We start from the raw sequence: 16637 nt of genomic DNA on the forward strand, positions 1-16637 counted from the left end.
CCTCATGAATAACAGGAGTGAGAGGAGCGAGCTGACAGCCTGCGTCACATTACTTCACCGGCCTGATGTTTGCTGACGGCCTTTAAAGGAGGGGTCGGCGTTAAGAAAACTAAATAAATCCTGTCAGCTGTAACTCCTTGTGTCATCGTCCATAAGCACTTGTCACATGTTCTATTGTGTTTAGATCACGGTGTAACTGGACCACAACTCAACCTCTTTATGGAGGGTGAAGTCATCAGTACAGTATCAGTCTGTATCTGTGGAGCAGCTGCACGGTGACTCACAGGTGTTTGAACATCCCTCTTGTTTCATTTCTTACTGTTTTAATCTGTGAATTTCCCACATTAAAACGTCTAGAAACAACTTTGACCTGTGTTTTATGTGTTGTAGAAATGCAGTCTTACATTTTCCACATGATGTCATCAATTGAATAAAAAAAAAGAAGGAAAAAAAAGAAAAAAACCAAAGGAAGCTTTAATTTTTTTGCACCTAAAACGGATTCAGGGCTCATTTCAGATCTGACCACATTCAGAGGTGGCCCAGACCACATGTGTCCACATTCCTTCAGCAGTAGGAACACTGATAGATCCTGACCACACTGGAGGAGCAACCACTTCTTTAGAAATATCTGTTACAGTAAGCAACCAAATTGTCTATACTCTCAAAGACCCAGGACAGATGCTTTATGTAGATCTGTAATGTACGGGGCCATCACAATGTGGAACATGTTACCTGGTATAATCACTAATGTGCCCTGCAAGGCAAATTTGAAGAAATTGCTGAGAGATTACAACATTATTGTAAATTGAATGAGCAACTGCACTTACTATAAGGAAACGGGATATGAATGAATGATTTTGTGTGGACTTTGTTATATCAATGTTTGTAATTTGACTTGTTGGATCAGGTATCTGACATCTGTTCTCTATGATTTGTCTTGTTTTTGTCATGACAATGCTTTTAATTTCACCTGTTGGATCAGATACTGATCCACTACTGTATGTGGTATATCATGTTTTTATAATACATTGTAGTATGTGGACCCCAGGAAGAGCAGCTGCCACTAATATAGTGTTTTTCAACCTTGGGGTCGGGGACCCCACATGGGGTCGCCTGGAATTCAAATGGGGTCACCTGAAATGTCTGTTTTTTTTTTTAGCTAATTATTATTCTTTTTAAAATTATGGTTTAAAACACCACACACAATCTTAAACAACTGTTTTATATACTTTCACTTTCTCTAATATAAATCGAGTTCAAATAAAATTGACAGGATTGACAGTGACTGCATGTGGTCGCAAGGTCGCCACAAATTTGTGATGTCAAAATGGGGTCACAAGCCTAAAAAGGTTGGGAACCACTACACTAATGGGATTTGAATAAAGGATAAAGGAGCAACTAGCCTCATCTTCTGAAGGACAGCCTAGTCTACTGACGTCCTTTGAAGGACCATCATCTGTAAATAACCATAAACTCTGCTCCACCTGTCGACTGGCAAAAAAACAACACCTGTTTATTTCCATATAAAAAAAAGGAAGTGAGATCAGGTGGCAAGTGATCAATGGAGATACCGTGGACCGGTACTTTTTGGTACCGGCTCATAATTAGGTCGGTACCAGAGTACCGTTAAGATTCTGGACAAACGGTACTCTTATCGGCACTTTTTGAACGTCTCCCTAAGCGTCACGTAATAATGACACCGCCGTGAGAGCAGCTTGTCACCCCCCAATTTCCACCGGGTCCGTCAGCACCACGGAACGGCTACACGGCGGTCACCGCAGCTGATCCCTGATGCTCTAATCAGCACTTGGACCGGGCGAGCCGCGGCGAGTCTCAGCAGCGTCTCTCCGCTCGCCGCGCCGCCGCGCTATCAAATCCGACACACGGCCTGACGGTGCGTGAGACGAGACCGGCTGGTCTGTTCGCCTGTGTCGGGTCGTCATGTGTTTGAAGCCTCGCACCGAGACCCAGCAAAGTACTTCGGAGGCGGAGGGAGTGTCCAGTAGAGCAGCAGGTCAGGAGACAGAGGAGGCTCCAGCAGCTTCATGTCTGCTGCTGTGAGGAGCAGAGTGCAGTCAGAGCGACCTGATGTCACTCCGGTAAGAAAGGAGGAGAAAACTCCGACTGTGGAAACACTGAGCTGCTTGTGTCGTTTATTCTGCGGTAACACGTCTCATAAATTGACTGGTCTACGGCGTAAAGAACATGGACTGGCTGCTGTACATGCAGCGTTACAGTGTGTGTGTGTGTGTGTGTCAGCGCTGTACACAGACACACACACACACACGGGGCGCAGCGTCGTAGCATTGACGTGAAACAACAACCTGCAGATCACCTGAGCTGACGTGAACTGTGAGTCAGAGCAATAAAACTTTAAGAGTAAAAAAGCTAAATATTCATCAAGAACCATAGAAGGAGATCCTATTTTATCATGATGACAGATTAACTGCAGCTTCTGCAGGTTAACTGTTGACTTGCTCTGGGTTTAAAGGAGGTGTTCTTCTCTGCTGTCAATTTTTTTTTATTATGTTGCTGGTGTTACCCCCCTTTATAAAAAAAAAAAAAAAGGTCGACTCTTTTAACATCATTATTTTCTACACTAAATTACATGTTGTAGTATCGATAAGAGTATCGATAAGTATCGGTACCAATAAGGAGTATCGGTATGGGTATCGATAAAATCCTAACGATATACATCCCTACTCGTCTTTAAAGCAGGTGTGTGAACTGATCAGTGTGATCAATCACTGGAGACGCAGGTTAATACCAGGTGTGAACGGGGCCTCTCTCTTTCTGTCATTATCATGGTTCTGTCTACTCTTCACATAAACAAACATGGGGATTCTGTGTGGAAGCTGCTGTAAACAGCGTCTGTGTGCAGTCAGAGTGTGTCGTACGCCGTTACACATCATCTTGTGCGTTTCACTGACTTGTTGAAGTTGATGAGCCAGATGGTGACCTCAGCCGGTGCCACCTGGTCCCAGTGGATGGTGTAGCCTTTAGCCAGCATGATCACAGGCTGGAACTGCTGGTAGTGTTTCCTCTTCCCCAGGGCGCCCTCTAGTGTCAGAGGCCGATCGGGGTACTCATCCCTCACCATGTCCATGTTCAGGTTGGCAGGGTTACGAGTCTGGATGTAGACCTGCATACAACCGTAGAGTTAGATGCCCTGAGTTTTTTTTGTTGCCATTTTTAAAGTTTGTTAGGACCAAGAAAACAAGTGAGTGACTCACTTAAACCTTGATGTGGTTTTATATAAGAAATATAACTTTTAAAGGGATAGTTCAACATTTTGCCATATTGCCATAATCCCTATAGTCATAGCAGTAGGTTTATTACATTTAATTATCGTTGCATGTTGTTTTGAGATCCACAGGGCGCAAGCTGCTCAGCGAACACAATGGAGGTGAATGGTACATAATTATTAAACATTATGACACATGAAGCAAGTACTCTGAACTACTTGCACTTTTGAAATCACTCCGCCTAACAGCCATGTCTGGAAAGTAGTTCTGGCTACGCATTTGCCTCGAAAACAACTCCGTCTTGTAATGTTGATCTTGTCCACCAGAGCGTTTTGGAGTTGTTGGATTGTGTATTTGATGAGTTTGATGAGGGACAGGGGACCTGTACCATTCACCTCCATTGTGTTCACTGAGCAGCTCACATCTCTGCTCCGCTGATCTCAAGACAACATGCACTGGTAATTAAAGGTAATGAACCTACTGCTATGACTATAGGGATTATGGCAATAGGCAAATTTGCCAAAAATGTTGAACTATCCCTTTAAAGGAATAAAGCAATAGAAGAAAAATCTCATATTGGCTTTGAGACAGTGGGGTTTGTGTTCCTGTGTCCATCTGTTTACAGCTTTAACATAACACATTCAATGTTCTGAATATTGAAAACTTTTTAAAAGAAATGCATTAATCATATATAAGCTCTAAAGTTATTTTGGCATCCCGGACTTTTTGATCAAAATCATATGTGCATCATCCAAACCAGCTACAACAGTTCGAGTACATTTGTGCAACACTGATCAACAATTCAGATGACTGAGACAGTCAGTTATCTGTAGTTCTGCAGAACTCTGGGATTAGAACAAGCATGCGATCAGCTGATGTTAAACAGAGGTGATTTTGTGTTTGCAAAGGCTGTTCTGTGATGTGTGTGTGTGTGAGTGAGTAGGATGCCTGCTCACCCACCTGTGCATAATGGCCACTGCAAATCGCAGCCTTCCAGTCGGGCACGTCGATGCAGTCAGGATGACGGAGCAGATAGTTGTCTTCTTTCACCAGGAAGGCTCCGGGGTACTCCGAGACCGAGCCGTCGATATCGTGGAAGATGGTCGTCTTGTCCCCGTCCATCTGCATCTTATTAAACCAGGGACCCGGTTCCCCAAAAAACACCCGAGACGTGATCTGCAGCAGAGCGAATTGAAATACATTTCATTCATTTAACTTACAAAAACAGAAAACAGCTGCTGTGTGTGATGGTTTTCAATATCCCTTTGATCCCAAAGTAAAAGCCCAGCCCTGTCTGACGTCTCACTGACTCACAGGGACGTGGTCGAAGGTGATGTCGGTCACGTTGTTATTGGGGCAGCTCTGCCATGAGTTGTTGAGCCTGAAGCCAAATGCGCTGGTGTGACGTCCGTCCAGAGCTGTGTATTTCCTAAAAGTGCAGTTCTGAACATTGATGGGCCCATCGTAGATCTGCATACCCCGGATAGGGAAGTCACTGCAGGGAAACACAGGTACACACACAGGCACACATGTTTGTTCAGGTATCTTTTTCGAGATCGATCATCAAACTTCGAGGTTGAAACATGAAGCATCAACATTGATGGACAAGAAGCTGCAGTTCATCTAATGGCCACTAGAGTGTGGCTCTAACTGTGAGGCAGTCCTCATACACTCCTTTTCCACCAAGTTGGTTCCAGTGCAGAGCCAGAGCCTGACTTAGCACCGGTTCTTTGCCTTTCCACCTCTTACACTAGCACTAGCTCCTGGTTCTTAAAACTGGTTTCCAGACAAGCACCAACTCCTTGCTTGTCTCGAGCCAAAAAACGATTACACCAGGGGCTAGGGGCAGGGTTACCTGACTAGACATTGGTTGTAAATATCTCATCACATTTGTGTAACTGCTAATCGATGCAAGTAGCCTACATTTTAAGCTGAATAGCCAAGCTACAGGCTGTGGCTAACAACAATGGCTAATGTTCATTTAAAAATGTTTGCTCTCTACATAGAATTTCCTCACCCATACCACTCGGTCCGGATGAATACACTAACACTGACTGATTGAGCCTTAAAGGGATAGTTAATGATTTTGGCAAATTGGCCCATTGCCATAGTCTTAGCAGTAGGTTCATTACCTTTAATTGTTGGTGCAAGCTATTTTTAGAACGGCGGAACAGAGCCGTGAGCTGCTCAGAGCTACGCTACGGAGGCTAATGGGATTTCTTGGTTTCCCTTATCAAACTCATCAAATACACAATCCAACAACTCCAAAACGCTCTGGTGGACAAGTTGTGACCTGCACATTCACCACGCTATAGACATTGGTTGTGAATATCTCATCGCATTTGTGCTAATCGATGCAAGTACATTTCAAGCTGAGAAGCCGAGCTACAGGCTGTGGCTAACAACAATGGCTAATGCTCATTAAGATAATTTAAAACACAATTTAAACGGAACGTTACGAGACAGAGTTGTTTTGGAGGCAAATGCAGAGACTACTTGCCAAAAAACTGCCCCGACGGGAACTCGTATCAGCGGTTTTGCATGAATTAACTTCGAAAACAACTCGGTCTCGTAACGTTACATTATTATCTCTGCATAGTTGAAGCTGTGGCGTGCTGAGTTATAGACTGACAAGCATCTGCCTTACCACAAGCCAAGTACCAAAGTCTCAGCTCCATGTCCTAGCCCACCCCTCCTCTTTGGCCAGTTTGGTATTAGCAGGGAGGAAGAGGCAGAGCAACACACTGGCAGGATGGTGATGTTGGAACAGTTGCTTTGAGCCTCATGTTTCAGAAAGTTGTGGGTGATGTCACTGAGGCTACATCCATCTTTATTTGAGGTTTATCTTGCTGAGATTGTTTACCCCCCCCTTCAATTCAAAAACATATGTTATTGTTACTTAGGTCCACAGGGATTAGTCACTGTTGAAAACACCACCAAAGAGAGACTGAGACAAAATAGTCCAGTTGCTGGCCTGCAGCTCTAACCAAATGGAAGGTGCCACGCCGTGCTCAAATACTTTCCAGCTGAAAAAAAGGTAGAGTCTGTTGTGGACGTATTGTGTAACAATGTGAACACGCTGATGCGCTCAAGGTCAGACGGACTAACGATTCAAATTCAGGATTATATGCATGACTCACTGCCGTGGACGCTGATGAAAATCTTTTTCTATCCAGTGGCCATCATCAAATGCTCCGCGCAGCACAGCAGGAGAGTGCAAACTCAATTGCATGCATGACTTTATCCTGTTGCATCAAAGAACATGAGGATGAATATGAAGCATCCAGACTGAAGCTCCTTTCTGCAGACTCCCCTTTTTTTCCCACACAATAAAGGAATCTCAGATAATACTACTGCTGAGACATTCCTTCTTGACTTTGCCAAGTGGGCTGGAGCTGATTCCGAGCATACCAAGTCTGTCTCACACACACATACCAGCCTCTATTAAACCAGCAACCCCACCCAAAGTCTATCTTTGGAGTATGAAACAGTGGGCATGACGGGCGGCTGTCAGACGTTCTCACTGTGCTCCCTCATGAAGAAAAGCAGCTGAGCTCAGGTTGAAGTAATTCAATGATTTACATAACAACCAAACCCATGGTGGAGGATCTCCACAGCTGGACAAACATCTCTCCAACGTCTTCCTCATCTTCTCTAATGAAAATGCAGACTAGGTTTTCCATACTCAGTAAAACTGACTTGACCTTCACCATAGTTTATTACAACAAATACCATTGTCTTAATGCATGAAAGTGCTGGAACTTAGGTTAAAGAACCTGATATTTTTTTTAGAAATATGGTTCAACATTTGTGCAAAAATAAGACCTTGTAGACCAGTGGTTCTTAAAGTTTTTTCTGGGCACTGGACCCCCCTGCAAAAATTTTTTTGCAACCCTGAGGACCTTGCCCCTCAAAGCCAAAGGCAAAAAAGTCCCAAACCAATTTGAAAAAAAGCTTTTGTAATTGCATCATGGCATATTTATTAACGGTTCTGAGGCTCTGTGATTTCAACAATGGCTGCACACTGAACATTGCACATTACACGTTAATGCGTTTAACACCATCTTCCTGTGCAATGTTTCACAATTAAAAGCCAAATTACAAAATGAATGGAGACCATCCACTGAAACGCTCTCCCGCAAACAAGAGAGAATCAAAACCATCTAAATGTGGCTTCTTCCCCATCCACAGATGTTTGACTTTCTAATGGCATCTACAGTAACAGTTGAAGTGACAGAGGGAGGGGTGGGGCCTAGAAAATGAACCAATGGGCCGCTACCTCTGCTTTATGGACCATTCGTTAGTCCAAAATAACTTTTTTCCCACTCTTACTGACCCAAAAGTACATGGGCCCAAATTCCAGGTAAACCAGATTACCAGTCCAACCCCGCCCTTATATCTGTAGCTGTAGTGGTGTGAGTTATGTTATACAGATGAGGTTCCACAGTTCCACTGTTCTGAGCAGGTTGAGTGTATTTTCAGCATGTTTAGGATTTGCTGCATCCGTTAACCCCATCCTGGCTAGTTTTACGCCCTGGGCGAAACCATCCCTTGGTGCCCCCCCCCCCCCCCCCTCCAAAAAAAAAACAAAAAAAAACCCACCAACGAACAAACACAAGAATATATAATCAGTGTTGGGGGGGTTTCTTTTAAAATGTATTCCCCTACAGATTACTGATTACATGTCCCAAAATCTGTAATCTGTAATGCATTTCGATTACTCAAGTAAAGTAATACAAATAGTACTTTCTGGATTACTTTTAGCGTATTTCAAAATCACCTGCCTGAGCGCCTTTAACACTGAATTTGATCTTACACATGATCTTATAGGCTACCGTGGTTCCTTTAAATTAAATCATCAATAAATGTGTTTAATTTGTTATTGATCATCCAGCCATATTTAAATTATTTTTTTAAATAGCCAATCACATAAAATTATAGGCTTAGGCTATATTAAAACTGAGCATCTTGACTACAGCCTCTGAACCTCTAAAAAAAATTACACAATTTAAAATAGTTTTTGTTTGTGAGTGTAGGGCCAGCAACATGATGATATTTTGAATATAAAGTAATGACAGGAAGGAACCACTGTTCCATCTGTAGGCTAAACTAAAAATGTGCTTAAACTCATGTCTCTGCTGAAGTCGGTGTGGTTTTGGAAACAGCGTGACGTTGCTGTTAAACCAGCTCATTACAGTCCAGGATCCTTTTTAACACATGATCCTGTTGCAGTTCATTCATGTTGTTTACCAAAGACCGGACATTGAAAAGGAAGAAGAGGAATATTGCTGGGCATCCCGATAGCAACATTACCAAAATGAAGCCAACTTCAGGGCGAGGAGTTTAGCGCTTAACCCTCCTTTCTTTCCCCGCATGAGAGCACTCTGAGCCGGCGGAGCATCCGACGTGAGACCTCAGCAGTCGCAAGTTGACCCCCTCCCCCCTCGCGACACACACAGAACCTGTAGTAGACCCAGTATATGTAGGCTAGTAGACCTATGACTCTCAGCAGCAAGTTGTTGTGACATAGGGGCGCCCCAGCGACCACTCCACTAACTTGACGGCGAGTTTTGTTTTGTCTTTTTTTTTTTTTTTGGAGAGCGCTCGTGCGCCCTCACAAAGATTGCGCCCTGGGCGGTCGCCCATATTGCCCATAGCTAAAACCGGCCCTGCGTTAACCCTACTGTCTTTGGTTTCTGCCTGGACTCACTTTGTGTTACCACCCTTCATTGGGTCAAGGGTACACCCATAACTAGAAGTTACAGTTGTGTCTGTGAAAATACACTTTATTATTAGTTATAATATGGTTATAAATGTTTTTGAAACAATAAAACAGTTACATGAGTCCTCCATGTCCTGCACAGTCGATTTTAGAGCTGTTTGAGTGATGAGCTGAAAACACAACATGTGATGACACCGACATTGTTTTAAACTTTTTTTCTTTTTTTTTTTAAAGATAGCTGCTACTTACATGCCACGTGGCAGGGTCCTGTCCACGTGATCAGACCCTCCAGGTCCCCAGATCCGGTTGTCAGGGAGGGGCATCCCATGGTTGTCGCTTTCACCCACAAACAGCGAATTCTTCACCTGCTGGCGGGAGCCGTCGTCGTCCGGAAATGTCCCTCCACTGCACACACACACACACACACACACACACACACACACACACAGGGAGAACAAAGTGTAAGAGCAGATGTAGCGGTATATTAATATAAAATTATCTAATCGATTGTGACTGCTTCTTTGTTGAGGAAATGTAGCTCTGAAATGTCAACACTAAACCCTTTGAAATAGAACTTGGAACTAGATCGGAATTTGATAACTTCATCCGAGAGTGATGACAAAGGGAGGGCATGAAGGAAAGACCTAATAACAGACATATCACTCCAGGACTGGAATCAGCATGAACTAAGGCCTCAAACAATCAATACTCAACAATTCAAAAATTGCTGAAGAGTTTTCAAGTAGAAAGTCTAGCAAGAGGTCAAGGGAGAAGGAGGCCTATCAGAAACCTGGCAGCCGTGTGGTCACACCAAGCTCAAGGGGGATTTTATTTACATCAACTGCCCGGCCTTTATTGGAGGCAGGCTTTTTTTAGAGAGAGGCCTTTATTTCTAACTCCCTCTGTTTTATATTTGCTCAAATCTCAATATGAAGCCTCTTAATTTTCAGTTTTCCTTCCATTTGCGCTATTGATTTTTACACATTAGGGACCATTATGTAACAACAATCTCATTGTTCATCTTCATCTTCTTCTTTTGGCTGCTTGGAACCTGTTCTCCTGGCTGCGCTGTAAGAGTATTTCCACAGTGGTGCGTTACAGCTCTGGTGGAAATCGGGGGGCTCTGGAGACGGAGCACAGACCTGCCATCCACCGGACGTGGTGGATGAGGTGGTGGATTTTTTTGTTTTTTGGGTTTTACATTGTCTTGTCTCAGGAAAGTTGCGCTCTGTGATTTTTGTTCTTTTGTACCTTTGTGTGAACTCAGTCTGATGAGGCACTGTTCTGTTTGTTGTGTATACGTGTACACGTTTGTCTGTATGAAAAAAAAAAAAAAAAAAGTAGCTCTAAAATTTGAGGCAAAGCTCATCAATCCACCACAGGTGATTTATCTGTTTGTCATTCCCCTGCCAGATAAAGCCTCCAACACTTCAGTGGTGTGAAAACACATAATCAAAAACATGTGTCTCTGGTTTCAAAGCAACTAATCACTCAACACTAATTAGAGAGAGTTATTGCTGCGATCGTGGAGGGCGAAAGGAAAAACAAATCAGTCAGTGGTCACATGTGTCCGACCGCTGGCTTCCACCTCCGTCCCACACAGCTGCTGCTTTGTCTTTCTCCGTGCAACAATGATAATCTGTGTTGAATCAAATTTTGAAAATATTCAGTATTGCCTGCTAATATTTTTTTTTTTACCAAATGCAACCAGTCCTCCTCCACTTGAATACAACATAGGAATCATCACCTGCCTCTGCCACGCAGACTAGTTCCACTTACGAATACGAATATGAATTACTTTATTAATCCTCAAGGGAAATTCATTACATCCCTGTTTATCCAGAGTATCAACATTTTTCTGAACTTCACAAACAGAAGCCGAATATGCTCTTCCAGTGGAATTGTATGTTTACGTTTCCATGATTTCAGTCGCTGTCATACCCGCGGTAAACGCATGGATCTATCAACGCTGGCTTTTAAAGGTATAGTTCACCAAAAAATAAAATTCAGTCATTATCCAGTCATTACCCTCATGCTGATGAATACTCCGGAGTAGTTTTTTATTCCTCAAAGTGCATTTGGAGACCCAGGAGGCCGGTTCGTAGTCCAACGAAATCCTTATGAGAGTCAATAGCGCCCGACACAAAAAGTATACACATAAAACTACACAAAAACCATTTAATATTCCTCCATACTGCTCGTCCACTGCAATCCAAGGCCTAGTCCACACGAGCCCGGGTATTTTTGAAACCGTGAACATATGTTCCCGGTTGTATGTCCTGTCCACATGCAACCGTGCTTTTGGAACCCTGAAACCGTGGTTTTTTGAAACCGGAGTCCAGGGTGGGGTTTTCGGCCGGGGTTGGTTTCACCGGGTGCGTGTGGACACTGCAACCGTGATTGTTTTACTCGTTTACGTCATAGCTGCACACGTGCTGATGTAAACACTGCCAGCTGCAGAGGTTGTTTGCAGCGGTTTGCAGGTGAGCTCGCAAAAATGGAGGTGACAAAGTGGATTTTTATCACTTTTTTTAATTTATTTTTTTACATCATCTAAATGCTATTTGTATAGTTTTTCGATGAGAAAAATATAACGAAACGGTCGTCAGGACGATCCTCTTGTCAGCTCCAAACTCACCCTCAATCACAGACCACAGCTGGTTTTCCACACAGCATCATTTACAGTAACAAGTGACGCTACAGATCAGCTGGGCCGCTGCCGGTGTGTTTTTAAAATGACAGAACTACTACAGTAGCGCTGCAGTTTCTTATTCCCCACCTTGTTTGATTGAGAGCTTTTCGGGATGATTTTCATGAATGAACAGGCAATAGCCTATGTCACTGTCAGACTGGGTACGACGGGAGGGGAGGTCGCGCTGCTGTCATGTAGTGATAAAAAAGAGCCTATGCGGAGATGAGGAACGAGCCAAAAGCCGAAAATACGTGACGTCCGCGGTCGATATAAAGTGGATACGTTTCATTCATCCATGTTTTGACAGACAACACAACAGCCAGTGATAAAGAGTTGCGAAGCACCGACAGACAGTCATGTGGCTCAGCAGCCAGGTGACGCACACAGCACAACAACACAGCACACAACAACACACAGCACAAGAGTCAAGACACAGCGCAGCAACATGTGCAGGCTGCTGCAGCAGTGCACGTCAAAGGGACATCGCCGAAAATGAAATAAATAGGCTACATTTTTATTAAATTAATTAATATTTAATTGTTGGACTTGGAGTCTGTGAAATAAAGCTATAATAACACGTAGTTTTGAAATGGTTTTTGCGCATGTTTACATCCATAAAATGACCAAAAATGAACACTATAAGCGGATTTCTTGATAACGAATTATTTAAACAGCATTTGTATAGAAATGATTCCGTCCCAAGCCTTTTGATCCAAGCGGTTTCCACTGTATTTTGATTGGTTAAAACAGCCTTCCACACGTGCATTGCGTCACTTGGTAGCGGATTTCACGGTTGCATGTGTACGGAGTGTTTTTATTACACCACTGGTGTGGACGCGCAGCAAAACTCCGGTTTCAAAAATACCCGGGCTCGTATGGACAAGGCCCAAGTGTCCTGAAGGGATATAGTCCAGAGTTTACTCATTTAGGACATTTCACAGCCTAAACAGTCCTGTATTGAATTTGCCGGCGATGCAGGCGGATGTGACCGGACTTGCCTAAATGACGTTGTTTCGAGTAAACTCTGGACTATATCCCTTCAGGACACTTGGATTGCAGTGGACGAGCAGTGTGGAGGAATATTAAATGGTTTTTGTGTAGTTTTATGGATGTTTTTGTGTCAGGCGCTATTACTCACATAAAGTTTTTGTTGGACTACGAACCGGCCTCCTGGGTCTTCAGATCAAACTTTGAGGAATAAAAAACTATTCCGGAGTATTCATCAGCATGAGGGTGAGTCACTAATGACTGAATTTCATTTTTTGGTGAACTATTCCTTTAACCATGGATATCACATACATGGACAAAAATCTCAGGTGGATACACAGTAGACCTACACATGTTTTAAAAAGTTGTCATGATAGTTCTGTACCAGATTCAGCAGAGCTGCTCTGACAGCGTCTATGGAGCTGCATGAGCTGGATGCAGCCGGCGCTGTCCTCACAGGACATTTGTGTGATATCCATAGTAAAAGTCATCATTAATAGATCCATGCGTTTACCGCGACTATGACCATAACCATGGAAAAGTAAATGTACAATTCCATCTGCTTCCGTTTGTGAAGTTGGGAAACGTGGATTAAACAGAATAGAACTATTTGTTTGATATGTTCTTGACATCTTATGTACTTTTGGCCACTGAAGACTAATCAGCTCAGTCTTAACTCCTGGTGAACGTTTAAACAAATTTGAGGAAATCCTCTCAAGATGTTCGCAAGGTCACATTGTGTGTTCCCATGACCTTTGACCCCCATAATATAATCAGTTGGTGTGTGAATGTTTGTAGTGTGAAAGTCTGGATGTTGCAGAGCTGAAAACTTGGGAGGGTTCGGTGTTGGGATGGTTGGGTCTCCAGTTGCACTGAGGGAAGTTTAGAATCCAGTGCTTTTTCCAGTGGATTTGAGTTGATCCAATCTAGAGACTTGACATCAGGATATCATGCTGATCCTCCTTCAACTTAAAACAGCTGGAGCACACATTTATATGTGTTCACCTTGGAGATGCAGACTCTGAGCTATTTTTTTTTGTTTTGCTTTTTCATTTAGATCACACATTAATCCACATCTGAAACTGTCAAGAGCTTACCTTGCCAGAGTGAGGCCAATTCCATTATCAGCAAATCTAAAGCGAAAAAACAGAGAATATTATTCCTGACTGAGGCTTCAGAGAACTCACACATACACACACACAAGTCTGAGGGAGATATAGTTATTAGTTATTGTTAGATAAAGATGAAAACAGGAATTAAACAGGGACAAGCTTCTCATTTTCATGTTGCCATCAAACCAAAGCAGTATGGCCTTACACTCTCAATGCTTTTCAGTTACATTCAGTTACACAGCTCAAACTTCCCTCAGACAAACACATACACTCACTGACATTACGCTCATACTGGGTAGAAACTCTCAAAGCGTCATGTTGTTGATTCTTGACTGCATCCCATCATCTCTGTCAGCTGCACATTGAAGCTGCCTGTGCTCTGTTCTACTATAATATGGTGTGAAAAATGCTATGTACAAACACAAAATTACACTGATACCTCACCTCACTTTACTCACGTTGAACCCTCCTAAGGCCACATTTACACACAGCTGGGTATTTATAAAAACAGATATTTCTCCCTCTATGTTTGCAAAAAATAACATCGTTCACACCAGATGGCTTTCAAAAAAAATCTTCTCCTACAGGAACCTGTATAAATACACTGTTAAGAGCTACTACGAGCATTAAAAAACCTACAGGCGGCAGTGTAACAGGAAACATAGAGCCATGCTAGCCAATCAGAATCCTGGAAAAAAATACAACAACAATGAATGACTAATGCTGCATTCGAGATAAGTCGGAACTCGGATCTTTCAGACCTCCGACTCGAAAAAGTGCAATCGAACACAGAGAAAAAAATCTACCCCGACTTCGCTGAGAATCAGTTGTCTGACGTTGCACAACAATCTGGCACACCGTCAGTGGTAAATCATCAATTGAAATGCATTTAAATGCCAATTAAAATTGTTTTTGTGCCCTTTGTAATGTTTTTATGCCTTAGCTACGTTAAGCTCTTTGAGTGCAAAGTTTTTCCCGGGCCTCCATGTTTTCGGTTGTTCTGGTGTGGTGCATCTCGGAACTCTGAGTTTTCAACTGGGAAAGATCTGAGTTCTTGAACGCAGCATTACTCCCGTTCCTTCCAAGATGCCATGTGATAAAGAAAAAAAAAAAACGTGATCCTTTTTGGTGACTTGAAGCTCCATTTCCATGTAAACAAAAGGCCACAAAATATGGAAATATCAGTGTTTTTGCTGAGTGTAAACGGGGCCTTAGATTAAAAGCACTTTTCAACTGCAGCCACAGATACACTGTGAAGGCAGCGACCACTGAACACAGGTGCAACACATTAGGGCGGAGCGGCCAATCACAACAGATGGAAACCAGATGTCGTTTAAAGGCTTGTTTGATGTGAACTACACTAAGTGAAGCTCCTGTACTGTACCTGCAGCACGTGTACAGGTGTTTCTGATAAAGAGCTCAGTGAGTGTATGTCTGCTGGGTCTGGGCTGCTCTCTCTCTGTTTTGCAGTTACTTACTGGCAGTCATCCAGCCACACATCTCCTCCTCTGAGCCACGCTCCGTGGTCCTGGTTCTTATAGGCTACAAAGTGGTGGATGAGAGCTGGGACTCTGGGTTTGAAGGGGTCAGCGTCTTGGTGGGGGCCATACCTACACAAATCCACAGCAACACACACAAAGATTGTATTAGATATTAACTTACATGCTTTAATATCCAAGGTTATGAGGTGCTGTACTGTATATACTGTATGATTCAAAGTATGAAATGTCTGTCCCGCCCAGAACAGTCATGTTAACTAGCCCATATTTTGGTTTGTCATGCTGAAAGATTTAAGATTCATATAATTATCAATAAACACAAAATTATGGAATGCGGTCGCTTCGTGTGTCAAAACAAGACGAGGAATGAATAAATCATGGGGTAATTGAAATAAAACTGTTGGTGGGGGACAAACTTGGGGTTTTCAATATGAGGATAGAAAATTCTCTAGTCTCCAGTGTGGTGGTGCGGTGGCAGCAGATACTGCAGCTCCAGCTGTGGCTCAGTAGGATTTCTCACCTCTCCTCACCTCCATCACTGATGGCTTGTTGCTACAGGGCCATTTCCTGTCACTTTGTCAAACTATCATCATATTTTATTTTTCCCTCTTTGCTCTTGGATTTTCTTTTTCTAGTTCTCGTATGTACTGTGTATAAAAAGGGGGGAAAACAGCTGTGGAATAACATTGTATCTTATTTGTTACTTGTAAAATTCTTGTCTCCAATAAAAAAAAACCATCAACATTTTACTGTCTGTCTCTAACACTACAGTTTATTGTCAGTTACAAGCTAACACAACGAAGAAAAGATACTAACTGAGTTTACTGTTAAACCAGCACTAAGTAACTTTTCAACCTTCATAAAATATTTTCATAACTTTTGTGATGATACATCGACTTACAACAAGTTGAATGACACCTCTGTCATGGCCTGAGGGGGTCTGTATCTCTTTCTCTGGCACTAAGAAGCTTTGAGGAGCATGGTAGGAACCCTGCTCTCACTTAAGTTTCACTTTCACTTTTGCGAGTCACAACAAGGAGGGAACAGGCAAAACGGCACTTTAGCAATGGATTATGTTTGTGTTTTCACTTTGAAATGATCCACTGGAAACAGAAACTTAGTTTTGATGTCTTCTGTTAATTTTAATGCAGGATATTTACAGGGCTTCACGCTAGTGTTCATGGGAAATGGAGTCTTCCTTCAGGCAAAACACTACCGCTTTGGTCCACAGGCGCCGCCAAACTCAACCAAAACTGAAAGTTCTTTAGTACTGCTTTAAAAACTGTGATCTAAAATATGCTAACCATGCTAACCATTCTGAGGCATCAGCTAGTCTCTGGTTCTGGTCTCAGCAGACTCCTTATCTGAGTCTGGCTCTGA

The 16637-nt window shown here is 42.8% G+C and overlaps 1 protein-coding gene across 2 annotated transcripts in view; it reads right to left on the bottom strand.

Moving 5' to 3' along the window:
- cemip (cell migration inducing hyaluronidase 1) overlaps positions 1-16637 on the bottom strand; it is a 263696-nt gene that overhangs the window by 15038 nt on the left and 232021 nt on the right. For both annotated transcript variants that reach the window (XM_085772496.1, XM_085772504.1), the window contains 6 exons: positions 15237-15368; positions 13744-13779; positions 9217-9372; positions 4560-4740; positions 4206-4421; positions 2931-3142 (listed from right to left, as the gene is read on the bottom strand). In XM_085772496.1, coding sequence (XP_085628622.1) covers positions 2931-3142; positions 4206-4421; positions 4560-4740; positions 9217-9372; positions 13744-13779; positions 15237-15368 — 933 coding nt within the window. The remainder of the gene's footprint in view (positions 1-2930; positions 3143-4205; positions 4422-4559; positions 4741-9216; positions 9373-13743; positions 13780-15236; positions 15369-16637) is intronic.

The sequence above is a fragment of the Trachurus japonicus genome, chromosome 3 (genome assembly GCF_045865225.1).
Source record: "Trachurus japonicus isolate A0001 chromosome 3, Traja_1.0".
Taxonomy (NCBI): Eukaryota; Metazoa; Chordata; class Actinopteri; order Carangiformes; family Carangidae; genus Trachurus; species Trachurus japonicus.